This window comes from Lottia gigantea, assembly GCF_000327385.1.
Source record: "Lottia gigantea unplaced genomic scaffold LOTGIsca_37, whole genome shotgun sequence".
In the NCBI taxonomy this organism is placed as follows: Eukaryota; Metazoa; Mollusca; class Gastropoda; family Lottiidae; genus Lottia; species Lottia gigantea.
In genome coordinates this window covers 933,525-948,874 of record NW_008709259.1, presented here as the reverse complement: position 1 = coordinate 948,874, position 15,350 = coordinate 933,525, and the positions used below count along the sequence as shown (strand labels likewise).

At 31.5% G+C, this 15,350-nt stretch overlaps 1 protein-coding gene across 1 annotated transcript in view; it reads left to right on the top strand.

Annotated features, from left to right (window-relative positions):
• LOTGIDRAFT_121570 (hypothetical protein) overlaps positions 1-14,088 on the top strand; it is a gene marked incomplete at both ends in the record, with an annotated part of 69,673 nt that extends 55,585 nt beyond the window's left edge. Inside the window, one exon of the mRNA XM_009059060.1 lies at positions 13,932-14,088. Coding sequence (XP_009057308.1) covers positions 13,932-14,088 — 157 coding nt within the window. The remainder of the gene's footprint in view (positions 1-13,931) is intronic.
• Between the last annotated feature and the right edge of the window lie 1,262 nt (positions 14,089-15,350).

Here is a 15,350-nt window from a genome sequence, read left to right as displayed (position 1 = left end):
TCAGTCAACTTGTTGATGAAAATATTCAATATTTTTCTTTTTGATTAAATGTTGTCTGTGTATGTTAATATTGTCATCATACCACTTGGTTTCCTAGCCTCACAGCCAGATTAGTTTGGAAAAATGGCAATAAAACCTGCTCCTCGGCCAAACGACTGGTTGTTGTCAATATTGACTCTAGAAAGTGAAGAGCCATTATCTCAGTATAGCCCAAGTCACATTTGTTAATTCATATTGTAGCATTATCAGTTGCTGATAACATTTGGCTGTTTGACTCTCGCTTTTTCTGTTTATGGACGTTGACAGCTGAACAGCGGACTTTCACTTTTTGTTGCTTTTTAATGATATTTGGCCATCGCCTTTCTTTTACTGCATCAGAAGTATCACTATCACTTCTGGATAACAGTTTAACAGGATAACATAAACATAACCTCAGAAATGGTTAGGAACCTAAGCCTGTCTGTTTGCCTGCAATTCTTGAGTCTAAATAGCATGCTAATTCTTCAAAATAAAATTAAAGAGATCCATTCGTAGATTTTAAAAAATGACATCAGAAATTTAAATTTAAAGAGAAGTGCTCATCCTATTTGGTAAATGAATTTCTTAGGAATATAAAATTGAAAGAATTGTGTGTCTATGGGGAGAAATTGATGTAGTGTTAGCAGACTGATCTACTGCTGAAGACATCATGAAGGTCCATAGACAACGATATACAACTTCATATACAATCATTAAATACAAGTTAAAATAAGCTGAATTAGTCAAACGCTTAATTAATGTCACTTTTTAATCACTTGATTACCAGTCAGTAAGTGAATTCGACAACTCGTAGAAAACTCGGAAGTTTCGCAAAGAATCGACCCAAGGTCGGAATTTCAATTTACGATTAAATGGAATAAACTGGGTTAGGTTTGACCATATTATTATGCATGATTTACTTAATTTTCTACTTTCCTTGAGGCTATTTGCATGTTATATTTGATATAAACTAACTGTTTCATTATATTGACGACATTAGTATCCCTGGATAGTTCATAAAGCGATTGGTGTGTGGTACATTCACTAATCATAACGCTAAGGTGTTGGAACGTGTCTCTAGTGAAAAGCGTTAACAACATTGCAAGTGGCGAGGATTCTAGTCTTAATGAAGCCGTTTTTCCCAGTTGGCTTACAACAGTACTATTACTTGCCTGCAAGTTCTTCGAAATACTTCTGCAAAACATTAATACTAATCTCAAAATTCTATTAGAATTTCTACTTTAGCCATCTTTTGGGGATAAGAAACAAATTCCTCAAAATCTTTCAACAAAAGGAGTTCTGATTTTATGATTAAGAAATAAAATGAAGAAATTATGAAATGAATTGGTCGCTTACAGTAAAGGAATTGTATCGTAAGCAAAATTATTTTCTCCGCTCCGAACAAACTGCTTTAAAAAGATGATGAGATGAATCTAAGTTATTCCCCTGAGGCGGCCATCTTTATAATATTGTTATCGTTTTGATGGTGTATTCCTCTTGGGCCCTCGTCATTCAGTCTAATACGATATTCCCATTGTTTGTGAATACAGAGGCCACAATCTCTCTTTCCCTAATGAGATTTCCGAATTAAACCATTTTCCGTTGAAGACGCCTCTCAAACAATAGAACTCTATTGAAGGAATTAGACGGCACTTTTCTCCAAGACTTGATGCCAGTGATTAGCATTTTAAGACAACTCGTGTGGCACATTTTCTTCTTTGTTCCTCGTAAATTTGTCTTTTTGTTGAAGTTTGAAAGGAAACTAAACAAACAACAAGAGAAATAAGATGTTTGTGTTCTATGTTATGTATTTTATAGCAATATTTTCAAGGTAACAAAATACATAAAACAGTTGAAATGGGGACTTTTTGTGTCTTTTATATTCAATATTCCAGTTGAAAAGTTTCATCCAAAATCTTAAGCTTGTAAAAGTTTTGAATTCAAATTTTGTTTGCTCAACATTTGTTAAATAATATACATTAATGGGAAGGGAAAAGTTATCCTACTATGCCACCCAGAAATTGTATCATATTATCCAATTTTCTTTATAAAGCAATGTTGACAAAACTCGCAGCTATTCAGCAACTTTTACCTTTTAATCATGACCAGACGCCAGCCTTGTTTAAAAAAGTTGTAATCACTGTTCTCACCAGCTTCAAACTCTCAAGTACTTTCAATAATTTAGATAATATTTGTTGCAAACACTACTTGTATAGAAATGTAAAATTATCTTTCGTGTTTGACAAGTTTTTTCACAAAACCTCTCCACATTGGGGGTAAACCGTTTTCATGTCACATTTTTACTTGAACCGTTTTCTAATTTTACAAGATATCTTTTTCCATTGTTCTTGAGTTTGCCCCGGGATCATTGATATTATGGTAAAGTGGAATGCTTGTTGGACTCCCCAAGCACAAGATGAGTTTCATTCAGACCTCGAATGAGTCAAGTTACTCTTGCCTGTTACGACAATTTCAAGTTCTCATTAGTTCTTGTGAAAAAGCTCCTCTTCAAGGACGTCAGATTTTATTGAGAAAATTTCCTCGTAAAATTAGGACTAATTATCAGTATACTTGAAAAATATTGGACCCTTATCGATTTGTACGTACCCAATGTTCTTGGCAAGCTTAGTTAAGTACGTCTGCTACTGCATTAACTCATTTACCATTTCTCCAAGATTTTGAAATCAGGAAATCGTTAAATTGTCATTGACCAGTTTTCTAACTTTGGAGACTGAAGTCTCATCAAATTGACTAAATTCTTCCCAATAGTCGAACGATTTCGGCTTTACATTGAAATATACTTAGATTAATTATAGCTTAACTGAAAATCTACTGCTCTTAATTACTACTCTACACTGTCCTAAACCACTTCATTTTAACATTCAACCCTTTGAACTGAACCGAAACCCTGAAAAAAATATCTTGAAACAAATTAATTTGATATTAAAATATCTTTTTCTTCTTCGAGTTTCAATGGAGGCGATTTTTAATGCAGACTTAAACTGTTAATGGGGTTAAAATGAGAGGATAAAGGGTTTTTTCTTTCCATATTTAAGTAGAGTAGACTGTGTTGAATGGTATTTAGTAAGGGGCTAAAGAGAAGAAAAAAAGGGCAGTGAATAGAGTTTAGTAAGGATCTAAAAGGAAAAAAGACTGTGCCATATGTTCATCTGATTAACTAGCTAGGGCTTATTAACAAATCCTATAATGATTCTTCAATCAGCCCCATCTAAACTCCCTAGCTAGTACAGCCAAATAAAGGACGGTCATTTGTCACTTGTCACTTTTGCGTGGAAAATCCCCCTTATTGCTCTTTTGTATCTTGGTCACTTTCTATGGTTCATTTAATTTCATTCTTGACTCTACACTCAGAAACCGCCTTTTACTTTGTTTAAATTAGATGCAGTTTTCTCTTGACTTTCTTTAACTATTATTTAATTTTCTTAAGTATTTAGCCACTACAATTGAAGTTCAAATCATCATTTTGTCTTTGAAATTGTAGCCTTTTTACCTGAATTATAGAATTAAATCATGGATTTGAAGTGGAAACTTGGACAATTAGCTTTTTTGTTTGGATTAGAAACAGGGTGTATTTTCTTAGCTTTGATGTTGAAGTGATACACTTGTTCAGAAATGGGGGTATAATTAGACGGATTTTTTTATCTTCAACCAATTTATTTGTGATTTAGGAAACAGGTGATCACTGCATTTCTTTATTTTGATCTTAAATATTATTGTGATTCTTGTAAATATTTAGTTTTGAAAGCAGCCAGATTTGATTTCCACCATTATTAATTTGATAGTTCTATTGTGAATTGTTTTATTTGTGGAATTGTTTTTCTTAAAAAACCAAAGTATTTTTTATACCAAAAATTGGAAATGCATCACAAATTAAGTCTAACTTAAAGTTTAACTATGTTAAATTCCAAATGGAAATAAAGATATGTTGGTAACATGTTCTGTGGCATAATTGCTAGATTGTCATATTTGAATTTGTCCAAAAACAATGTCTCCTATACTTAAAACAAATCAATGATACTTTTGACAAGAATATTAAAATATATGCACTAATCTTCATAGACAAATCATTTCTCCATATTCATGTTCAAAAGTTCACATTTCCTGTTATTTATATCAAAAATCTATTTTCAATTATTTCCATTTTCTTTTGACATTACATTAGATTTTATAACATTTACAAAACAAAACTTGAAAATGTCACAAAATCAAGCAATTAGACTTGAAAAAATAATGTAGCTTGCATCCTGTATTGAAAAACATTTATTCTGAATTGAAGAGTGAGCTAACAAATTAATTTCAAATTTCTATGCTCAGGGTCAGTGGTTTCCTATACATTATGGCTTAACAGTGACCAAGGAGGGTGACAAATGGGCTTGACCACTATTTAAAAGAAAATGTAATGCTTTTTGACACCTTCATTGAATGTGATCAGCTACCTTAGACCACTTAATGTTATTTAATTTATAGACAAAACAAGAGTTACTAATAAAATCGCTGCTAATCCGTGCTGGCTCAATAACTCTCTTCACTCACTGATGACCATATTAACCACCACTGACCACTGGCTTTTATACTGACCACAATACTAACTGGACAAATATAATAGCTATTTAATGACAGTCTTGTCTTTAAGACATTTTACAAGTTGAAGATGGTCTAAATGAGTCCCTCAGTGCCTCTAACATTAAATTTAACTTGTTAAGCTCAATTTTCACACTTTATTAAGGGGAGAGTTGGTACTTCTTCTCACTGATTATGACACTTGCTCATAAAATTGCCTCATTCAGATGACATTAAAAGAATGAATCTTGATTGAAGTACCTACATGGAATTAGAAAAAAAAAATTTAATAAAATTTCAACAAAAATTCCAACATCAAATTTTTCTTTTCCTTTTAAGTTCTTTTTGCATTTCTTACTTTTGGAAATTTTTTTTTTATGTTTTTTTTTTTTTGGATGTTAATAACGGTTCTTCTGGCATTCTGGTTAGGCCCATAGATTAAAGGTCTATTCCGAAGATATCTGGTCCATTTTAATGCCTGGATAATTAAGCTATAATTTCCTTCGTTAATAGAGCAGGGTAATAAACAACTGTCTAAGAAAGCTGATTAACGTACTTCAAGATATACCTCTTAGATTCTTCTTCTAAAAGGTTGTTGTGGGGCTTTTTAAAATGGCACTCTTATCCTTTTCTCTCATATTACAATTTAATGTTGTTTTCAAGCCCTTATCACAATTTTAATTTGTGTTGCTATGGTTACAGAATGGAAGGAAACTGCAAGGGGGAGTAATTTATTGCTGAAGGACACCATATTAATGGCCATGCCTCCTTGACGACTTCCTATAGGCTTGAATTTGACACGGGTAACTTGTTATCATATTACATACATAAAACATTTTCTTCTATTCTTCAAGATGATTTCATTAACACTAGAAAGCTGCTGTGGCCAATTCTAAATACATTATTCATATTTTGACACTAACGCACACTTCAGACTTGATACTGCATTGATATCAGACCACTATCATTTCCTGAAAACTTTAACAAAAGCAATTATATAAATTTTTAATATATTGCAAAAAAAAAAAAAATTCTAGAATTTTAATATCATTGTCAATCTTTTAGAATTTTAATTTCAAGTTCAATTTGTTTTTTCTTCAAGAAAGACCTTTTTTTCCAAAATTTGTTTTTTTATTTGGAGTTTGATTCAGGGAAATCATTGGCAAGAAAATTATAAAATGGTAAAATCCAATCATGTTCATTTGAGATCTGACAAAAAAATAATTAATTGTGTGCACCAAGAAATGTGGGCCTTCAATTTCAGTAATTGATTTTACTTCTACTGATAATATTTTCCAATTTTCTTCCAATTTTATTGGCTGATTCTTCAATCATCTAGAGCTAATTTTAATAAACCTTTATTTCCAGTCATGGCCCAGAATAATTCTCAAATTAAATTCAATCTAGAGATGGAGAAATTGGTTGTATTGTCAGAATATTTGCTGCTGAACTCTAGTAGATAATATCTTGGGTATCAAGCCACAATAAAAGTCTTCATCTGTTTATAAATTTTTAAGAAAATGGTCTGAATTTTATCATTAACACAAATATCAATTAAGTGCAAGAAAAAAAGTTTTTTTTCTGAAAAAATTAATGGATTTGAAAATTTGTGATAAGTTTAAATTTATCCATATGGTCAAACTTTTTTGACTTTTGGTAATTCAACACAAATTCTGACATTTATTCAAAATAAAATGAAAGGTCTTGGAATATTCCTGCTCCGTTCCGCTCATGTAAACGAGTTCCTGCTAAGTCTTGTGATGCTATATTTAGTGGTATATTTAGTCAGAGTGTCAATAGTAGATAAGGTCTGGTCGCCCAGTCTGTATGTGGAGAGTATCATGATGAGAGAATGAGCCCATTAATCACTGCCGAGCTAAACTGCCATAATCTACACACTCACACCATTCCAAACTAATATTTGTTAGCATTAATGACTTCTAGACAGACATTAACTCACAACAACATAGCCAATTATTCTACATTTACTTCTTATGACATTTATGGCTTTTGACAAATTTTCTCTTAAGTGCCAGGGAAATGAAATTGTTAACAAAGACAATTTATTCCTTTTCTTTCATCTTATTTTTAGATTTTGTTCAGATTTTATTTAGCTGTGGCGGCTAAAAATACACATATTTTCCCGAAATACATGAAATTGATCAAAAGTGTAGAATTTTATCAGGGGAATTAGAAAGTTTCTGAGAAATTTTTCACAAAAGTTAGAAAGTTTCTGAGAAATTTTCACAAAAGTAAGAAAGAATCAAATTTGTTTTAAGAATTTATCAATTTTAAAAATAAAAGAAAATTTTTCATAGAAATTGAAATTTTAAACTGACATATGTTTCATCTGCTTGACGTTTTTTTTCTCAATGGAATATTTGAAATGTCTATCATATTTGCTCAGTGGGAGCCCAACAAATTCCTGAAAATTGGGAGAGCTGTTATATGTCAAAAAGTTAATAATTACCAATTTTTTCAAAGAGCTAATTTGGCATGAGAATGATGTTCTGGGTTAAAAAATGGTTAATTGAAAACTTCTCCGATAAACATTGAAATAAACAGTTGATATGTTTTGTTATGATTAGAAGTTATAACAAGCCGAGTTTAATGGTGTAAGGTTAGTCACGCCATTTCTCGACAAATGTTTTCCTAATGTGTTTTAACTTCTGCTATCTGTCAATGGCCATGATTGGATCACGGTTAATTATGATGTAATATATGATTTCCGACGTGTTTATTTTAAAAACGGCCATTATACAGGTGTTTGTCATGTCAAGATTTTATTCGGTACTAACCAACACCCCATCATTAACCATAGTATTTATTATCTTACAATTAATTTTAAAACATCATATTAACAAATGTTTTACTCCAAAAATTTCTGTTCCGTTAACAGATATTAGAAATTTCTACTTTGGGTTTGTCGTAATTTTTATGATAAATCTTCAGAATTTCTGTTAATTTGTGATAACAGCCATGTTAAGTTATTAATTTGTTTGATTTCAACTAAGCTCCAGATACCAAGCTTAAAGATTAGATTACATGTTCCTCTCTAGAAAAATAAATAATATAAATATTTTAAGTGAAAGGTGCTGCGACTTCCTACAGAGGTTTTAAAAAGTTATCTTGAAGATCTGAAAGTTGTTGAAATCTTGTACCATATACATAAGACCCATTCTTGATATCAATTTGGTGTTTGACAACAGAAGTTGTGGGTTTGGTGGTAATGCCTAATTAAATTGCAAATTTAAACCAACTGCCTTGTCAGAGAATCAGTGGCATTCCAAAACTAAAACCAAAGACCATCACTCACTACATCAGGTCCATCAAGATGTTGAATATTTTCCCCTACGGAAAGATCTGGAGTAAAATTGATCATATTAACTGATGTCTTGAGTTATAAAATCTATTATGAGAAAAGTAAGAGCGACATATTATAACGCCAGCATTTGAGTATATATTAACATCTTATCGTCACCTGTCGCCATCTATCCATGTTACAACTCGATAATGTTACATGACAGCAAAACTAGGATAGGTAATTTGCTCTTGTTGTCCTTCTAAAAATAGCATTGGTATGACTACTTGACTGAAAATGTACCCTGAGTTTAAGGTCCTTTAATAAGGCAATGGTTCAAAAAAATATGCCACAAGTGGTTTGAAGATAGGCGCGGGGTGTGTCTGATTTTCAAATCAGCTGACTAAGGGCTATTGATATTAGATAAGTTATCAATCTACAAACATAAACCTGTCTTCTTCTGTACATACATCATAAATCATTCACTATCATAGGTGAAAGACAGACGTGAATTGCCTCCCTTTGTTCTCTTGACTTTTTCTCAGTTCTGTGCCTTTTATGTAAGCGTGCAGAGTACACCAGAGGTCTACAAAGTGAGCATGATAGCATTTCAATTAGTAGTTGTGTACAGCAACCCTGTAGTGATCTTACTGATCTATAATGTTGTTAAAGTTGGAGGATAATGTCCCTTTGTATTTGTTTAATTAAATAGGATTAACTCCCTTGGAGTCCAGGAAAACTGACTGATGGCGATAAGTAACAGTATGGTCTGGTTTGTGCTCCAAGGTTAAAACCTCTTAATTCTAATCTTTTGAATTGTTTCTTTTCTTCTCCTAATGATACTTTTTCTAATCAGCTTAATAGTTCTGAGCCATTATCTCAGGGCTTTCCATTGGTTGAATTCAACGTAATGATTAGCACACTCATTGTCTAGTGTTTGCTTTAAGGTGGGGTATTAATAATCAATGACCGGTTTTTATCAGAACGGAAGTTGAAAGCCTGAGGTCAGACAGAATCACAGAGTATTGCACACACGAACGCAACTCTGGAAAGTAAAAACTCTTAATTTCCTGCATTGAAAACTGAATACGAACAATAATTCAAAATAAAGAGAGGTTGAGTCCCACTTCCTTCCTGTACACGTCAAAAGAGAAAGAAAAAATGGTGGAAAGTAATAGTTTGAGTGAAGAAATGAGGTGAAGCGTTCACTTTAAATGGATTGTTTTTCCTATATTCTGGTGTATTTTACAAGTTGGCCTGCAGGAAAATTAAGTTTTAATGAAAATGTAAATTGGGTTGGGTAACCTGAGATTTATGTTTTAGTATCAATTTTACATAACACTCAGATACTGGTCATGTGATAGAAAATGATAGCAAGATTCCAATCAATCACATCGCAATAGTGTCGTCTGCTGCGAAATTGTCCTCCCCCTGCAGAGACCTTTATATTTTCTGCAGCAATTGTTTTTTAAAACATAAAATCAAATTAGATATTCTGTTATTAAATTAAGATTCTCTGATAAACTTTCACCACTGGAACTACAAAAAAATATTTCTGATTATCTGCTCAAAAATTATGTGCAAATTATAACGGGAAACAAGAAAAGTTGGAATACAGTGATCTCATAGTGAGCTAGTAATACGAGGGTAGCACTGATTAGATTTAGATTAAAACTGTAACGAGTCATGTGGCTGGTGTCAGCACAAGAGAGACACCTGGTGGCCATTAAATATCCTCTCTCATTATGCGGGGCCAAATAATTACAATTTCCCCATTACCCGAAATGAGCACCAGTCGTGTCTAGCGATAAGGTTGAAGAATGTAGTTGAGTCTCAGTATTTCTTCTCTTCACTAACTTTGTGTATATGACTGTTGATAAACTGACAAAATGGTTCTCACGTCTCCCCGAGGAATGTAATAATTTCTCCACTAGATTATTTTGAGATGATTGCTACAAGACAAACGGCAAGAACTTATGACTATATCTGATGGCACGATGAGCATTATTGGCATTCGCGCCAAAATTGCTCGTTAATGGAACTCTGATAGGAAAGTGAAAGTATGAAACAATCATTATGGATATCACTGGTAGCCATTTTCTCCTGATGAGAAGTATTGCATACGATCTTTGAGGATTATCACCCGTGTTATCTAAAGTCTTATAATCATGGTATTACGCTTTTATCATCTCTGAATGTCATTTTCTCCACTTGGGCAGACGGACAGATAGCTGATACAGTTCCTCTTCTTTAATTTCCATTTCAACTACCATATTGTTAAATTTCTTACATAGCTGAAATTTCATTTATGATAACTAAATTTTGCATTGAAAGAACAGCCATGATAAAGAAAAATCAGAAAACCGTAGCACAGTAATGAAAAAAAAATTGAGTGAAAATATTTCTCTAGAGTATTCATAAAAAACAAGCCATGTAAGCTTTTCTAATGTCTTTGTAAGAATGTATAATGAGTTTGTAAGCCTAGTATATAAAACTTAGCAATGGCAAGAACATGTCTTCTCTAATGGATTAAAACTAATCCTCATAGACTTCTATCATTCAATTTATTTTTTCGTCTTAGTCCAAGATGTTTTCATTTCTGGAAGAAATGGGAGATACTTCTCAAATATTGGTTACAGACAAAGGGCAGTCCTGGTGCTTTTTCAACACATTTCAAGAACAAGCTGGTTTCACATCTGAATCTTTTTAATTCAGAGCAGAACTGAAAATTGATATCCCATCAAGCATCATTCTCTTATGGCGTGACCAAGACATTTAAAAGGTGTTAATAAAAGATTTGAATTTTTTATAACCTTTTTACCAAATTCATTTCATTAAAAAATCCTCTAAAGATCAGTAATGGGACTCCATATTGTTCTTAATGTAATAATTTAATATTTCATTAGGTAAAAACGATCATATTTCTGTATGGTTATATGGTTTAAGGGATTAGGCGTGTAAGACGATACCCCTACCATGCTGTTATTGTCATTAATGAATATCCTATTGACCAAGTACCTGCAATTTATTAATGAGGCGTTCTATGAGTTAATATAGTTAAGTTGTATAGTATATAGATGTAATGTATTAGAAGGCTGGTGATATAGCGTAATTTAGACACCTTGCGGAATTCATTCATTTATCTGGTTTTTACCATTCCACTACATTTCAAATTGATCCAAAACCTCTATTCATATAAACCTAATTTTGTCATTTTGGTTTTATAAATTTCAGAGCTTGAAAATTGAAACTAAATATATTCAATTTTTGGCCTTTTTCCACCATAAAAATTTTATCCTTGGCTCTCACTTCTTATTGAGGAATATTTGCTTGTACTGATATATAATGAGATGGACTCTTAAGACCTCAATTGTATCCAACAAACAAAAGAAAGGGAATGAAATGGGTAGAAATGTACCTAATTAAATCATTTCCACTAATTAATGCAAGTATCTTAAGTCTCCTAGTTTTAATTAACGACCAGGATCATTTAGAGAGTTGATCTAATAGTAAGAGTATTCCTGGGAGAGATGACCATTAAATTTCTACTACTATTATTAACTTCTGATCTTCTGTATATCTCCAAACACACTGCTTCATTATCCCTTATTATACAAACTTAATTAATAACTCAATATACAATTCTAATCAATGGTCAAATTGTATATCAATGGTCAAATTGTATTCAAAATGTAAAGTAATGACTAAATTCTTCAAGTCAGTGGTTAGATTGTTTTCTTATTGCATAGCAATGGCTAAATTTTATAACAATAGGATACAATTGTATATGTATGCATTCAAATTGTATATCAGTAGGCAAAACTGTATATGAATGGTTTCAATTGTATAACACAGTGGTCAAAATTGTATACCAATGCTTTCAATTGTATATCAGTCAAATATTGTGTATATCACTATTATGTATGTATGTATGACATGTACATGGGAAGTGTTCCTTTTGTGTATCTTCCCTTGCCAAAACGAAAAATTTAAAAACATTGCAGGTATTGCCCTACACATGTCAAAATCATCAATACCTGAATCAGGTTACTAATGAAAGGGAATCAGAATTCCATCAATGAGAGAAATAATTCTAGATATATTCTAATGAGTTTAAAAGATGGTAAAATAATTCAAGTGGCATCTTTCAACACTGACCAGAATTTTACTACATATCATTTACATTCTCTATATCTCATTATTCTGGTGCTATAATTCCTGCAAGCTGCATCTTTAAATGCCAGGAAAATTGGAATTTTGTCTTTTAATAGATGCCAATATTTGCTGTAAATGGAATAGATTGATTATTCAGACCATTATTGCATACAGTGACTTTAAAACTGAAATCTCACCAAGGAATTATTTCAGTTCATTATTGCATACAATGTCTTTAAAATTGAATTATCGTGCTGTTAAATAAATAAATTATTACTAAAGTTCTTAGTGCGTGTACTTTTATCAGGATTTTTTCAGATGTTTACTGCATACAATGCCTTTAACTGAATAGAACATCAAAGTCATTAAAGCATAAACTTGATATTGTGCAATATGATTTGATTAGATATTACCCAACAATTGTATTCACTTCCTTTTGAAAATGTGATTGTTTTTGATAATAGATTAGAAAGTTAATAGGCTTATCATATAAAAGTACTTAGTTTACAATAAAATGACATTTATATTTTTATTTCATTTTTATGTCTTTCAATTAGGCTTCAATTATAATATAATCATAATATCAACATTATTGTGCATGAAATTGAAAATTGCGGCATAAAATTTGCGAAAGGTGAAATTGGGGGTTAGGTTCTAGATATTTATTGGACCATTTGTGTGTTTCTTTATGTACCATTCCTAGGCAAATAAGACAGTCATTATAACAGAGTTTTCGAAGCCAAACTTTCAAACTGAGTGGAAAATCTCAATTTTCTTCCTCATTTTACCTCATCATAAATTCGTGAAGTTAAAACTAATGATGTAATTTTGGGGGTAATTTGACTGGTAAATGGGGTCACAGAGGTCAGAATTCCAGTCTTCTAATGAGATTTAGTCACCTTATTTTAACCTGACACAAATTGTAGAGGGAAGAATCGCATCCAGACTGGCGCCTTTAATGTGTTTCTAGTAATGAATCACGTCTCATTCTCAATTCTGACATATCAACAAATATTCTCACAATTCTAATTGCTTCCTAATTTTCAGCAAGAAAAACTTTCCTTTATTTCAATTTCAAAAACTATGGTAATGGTTGCAAAATTTTAGAATGAATTTTGTTTGTTATTCTTGTGGAACTAGATGCCATGAAATGTGTCTAAACATCAAAGTTTTTCTGTTATTATAAAAATTCTGTTTTCGTGTGACAATTTTTTGGTGATCACAAATCTTTACATTTAGCGAATGAGTCAAAAAATTTATTACGTTTTTTCTGGCTTCAAACTTGACTCAGAACATCTTGTGGATTAATTAGAATGTTGCAAAGTTAATTAATTTGTTAATTGGGCCAATATTCGATGTTATATGATATGTTGAAGATGATGGATGAGTATATAGAATGTACAATCTTCCAATTTATTATAGACTTAATTTCTCCCTGTAACTTCAAGTTTCAATATTATATCGTAGTCCCTAGAGATACTAGTACACTCCAAACAACCCTATTTATTCATCATATTTTATTTCTAAATTGCTTTTTAAATGACACGTCCAAATTCATTCTGATTGAAAATGTTTCTTCAAACTCGCTTAAATCTTTTCATTCCATAGTAGGATTTCTATCATAGATTCTGTAAATCTTCAAAAACTGAAATCACTCACATTATTAATAATCACAGTATCACACACATTTTGCATTTTACAACCAATTACAATATTTTTTAATTGTACATTGCCAAATACAAATTTTGCATTCTGCAAAAATCACCCTAACTCAATATTTGCATTTCATATTAAACACATAAAATAAAAATTAATATCTTTATATAATACATTTTGTAAATTCTGTACTAATCAAGGATTATTTTGTATTTTTCAGGTTTATCAATGCCAGAAGAAGAATAGTTCAACCCATGATAGATCAATCTAATAGAGCAGGCAAGTCACAACTCGTTACGGTCTTCAAAAATAGGAGGCGTAAGTCGTCATCTGCCGATACCCTCGGTCTCTCACCAGGTAACATTAGAGTCACATGACACTGGAAAACAACCAACTGGAGAGAGGGAAAGAGACCATGTGATCAATGGCCTTGACATCAAGTGAAGGTCACATCGCAAAGGATGACTTACAATTCTGAAAAGCTAAATTCCTGCATGTTTCTATTTTTTTTTTACCTCTTTTTATAGCATGATTTTTGTTTTTTTCTGCAGCTTTTCCTGCACTCCTCAAAATTTTTAGTTTATATTCTTTTTTATTCCTTCTTTTATATCCTGCATGATCCTTCCCTTTATTTATCCTTTCTTCACTCTCTCTTTGGTTTTTACCCTACATTTTATCTATTTTTTATCAGTAGTTTTAGATTTTGTAGTTTTTATAGAAATTCATAAATCATGTTAACTTTCGAAAGACTGTAACAGATTTTTCTCATTTGAAAACGGAAAACAATAAAATTTGATTTTTATTTGAGCATTATAACGTATGGTTCATGAGTTGTAATGGTTTTTTAACAACCAAAATCCTTCTTTAAATGAAAACTCTTAAGACTTGAATATAAAAGAAATTAACCTCAGTTGTTTTTTATGAGTTCATTGTCATTATTCAAATTGCGATATCCATATGTCAAAATAGTCACATTTCTTTAGAGAATTGTCCTAAATAAACATAAAAGGTGGAACTAGAGAGAAATGAACTACTATTCTTTCCTATCTTTTATTCATGTAGATTTGATTCAATTGGCTAGTTTACGTTTGGCTAACTTTCTCTGTGACTTGAGTCACATGTTAGTGCCATTGATTGTTGTCACGAGAACAAGTCATAGATCAGCAGTCATGCACATAAACATCTTCTCCCATCTGATTGGTTAATTTCTATGCAACTATTGACCTAAGTCGTCTTGATTGGATTGTCAGCTATTCTTGAAAAAAATTCTATTCTTTCATATCAGAAAATCAATAATTTTTGTTATTTTTTATCTTGGAAAATTAATCATATAATGCTAAGTACTTGTATTCAAGTGTTCTTAAGTACCTTATAATCATAAGTTTTTAAAAATATCAAATTAAGCTGTATTCAGGATGAAGAATATTAATTATATATTGTTCGAACTGCTTAAACTCCATTCAAAATAATGATAATATTTTCTTTTATATTCAACTTATTGTTTTGCTCATTTATATTTGAAGGATTTTTTCAGTTGGCTAGACTGATAATTTTTGTAATTTAGAACCTTTTGCAATTGTTGTTTAATTCCATCTTTCTTTTATTTTAGGACCTGGATCTCATGCTCCTTACAGCCCTG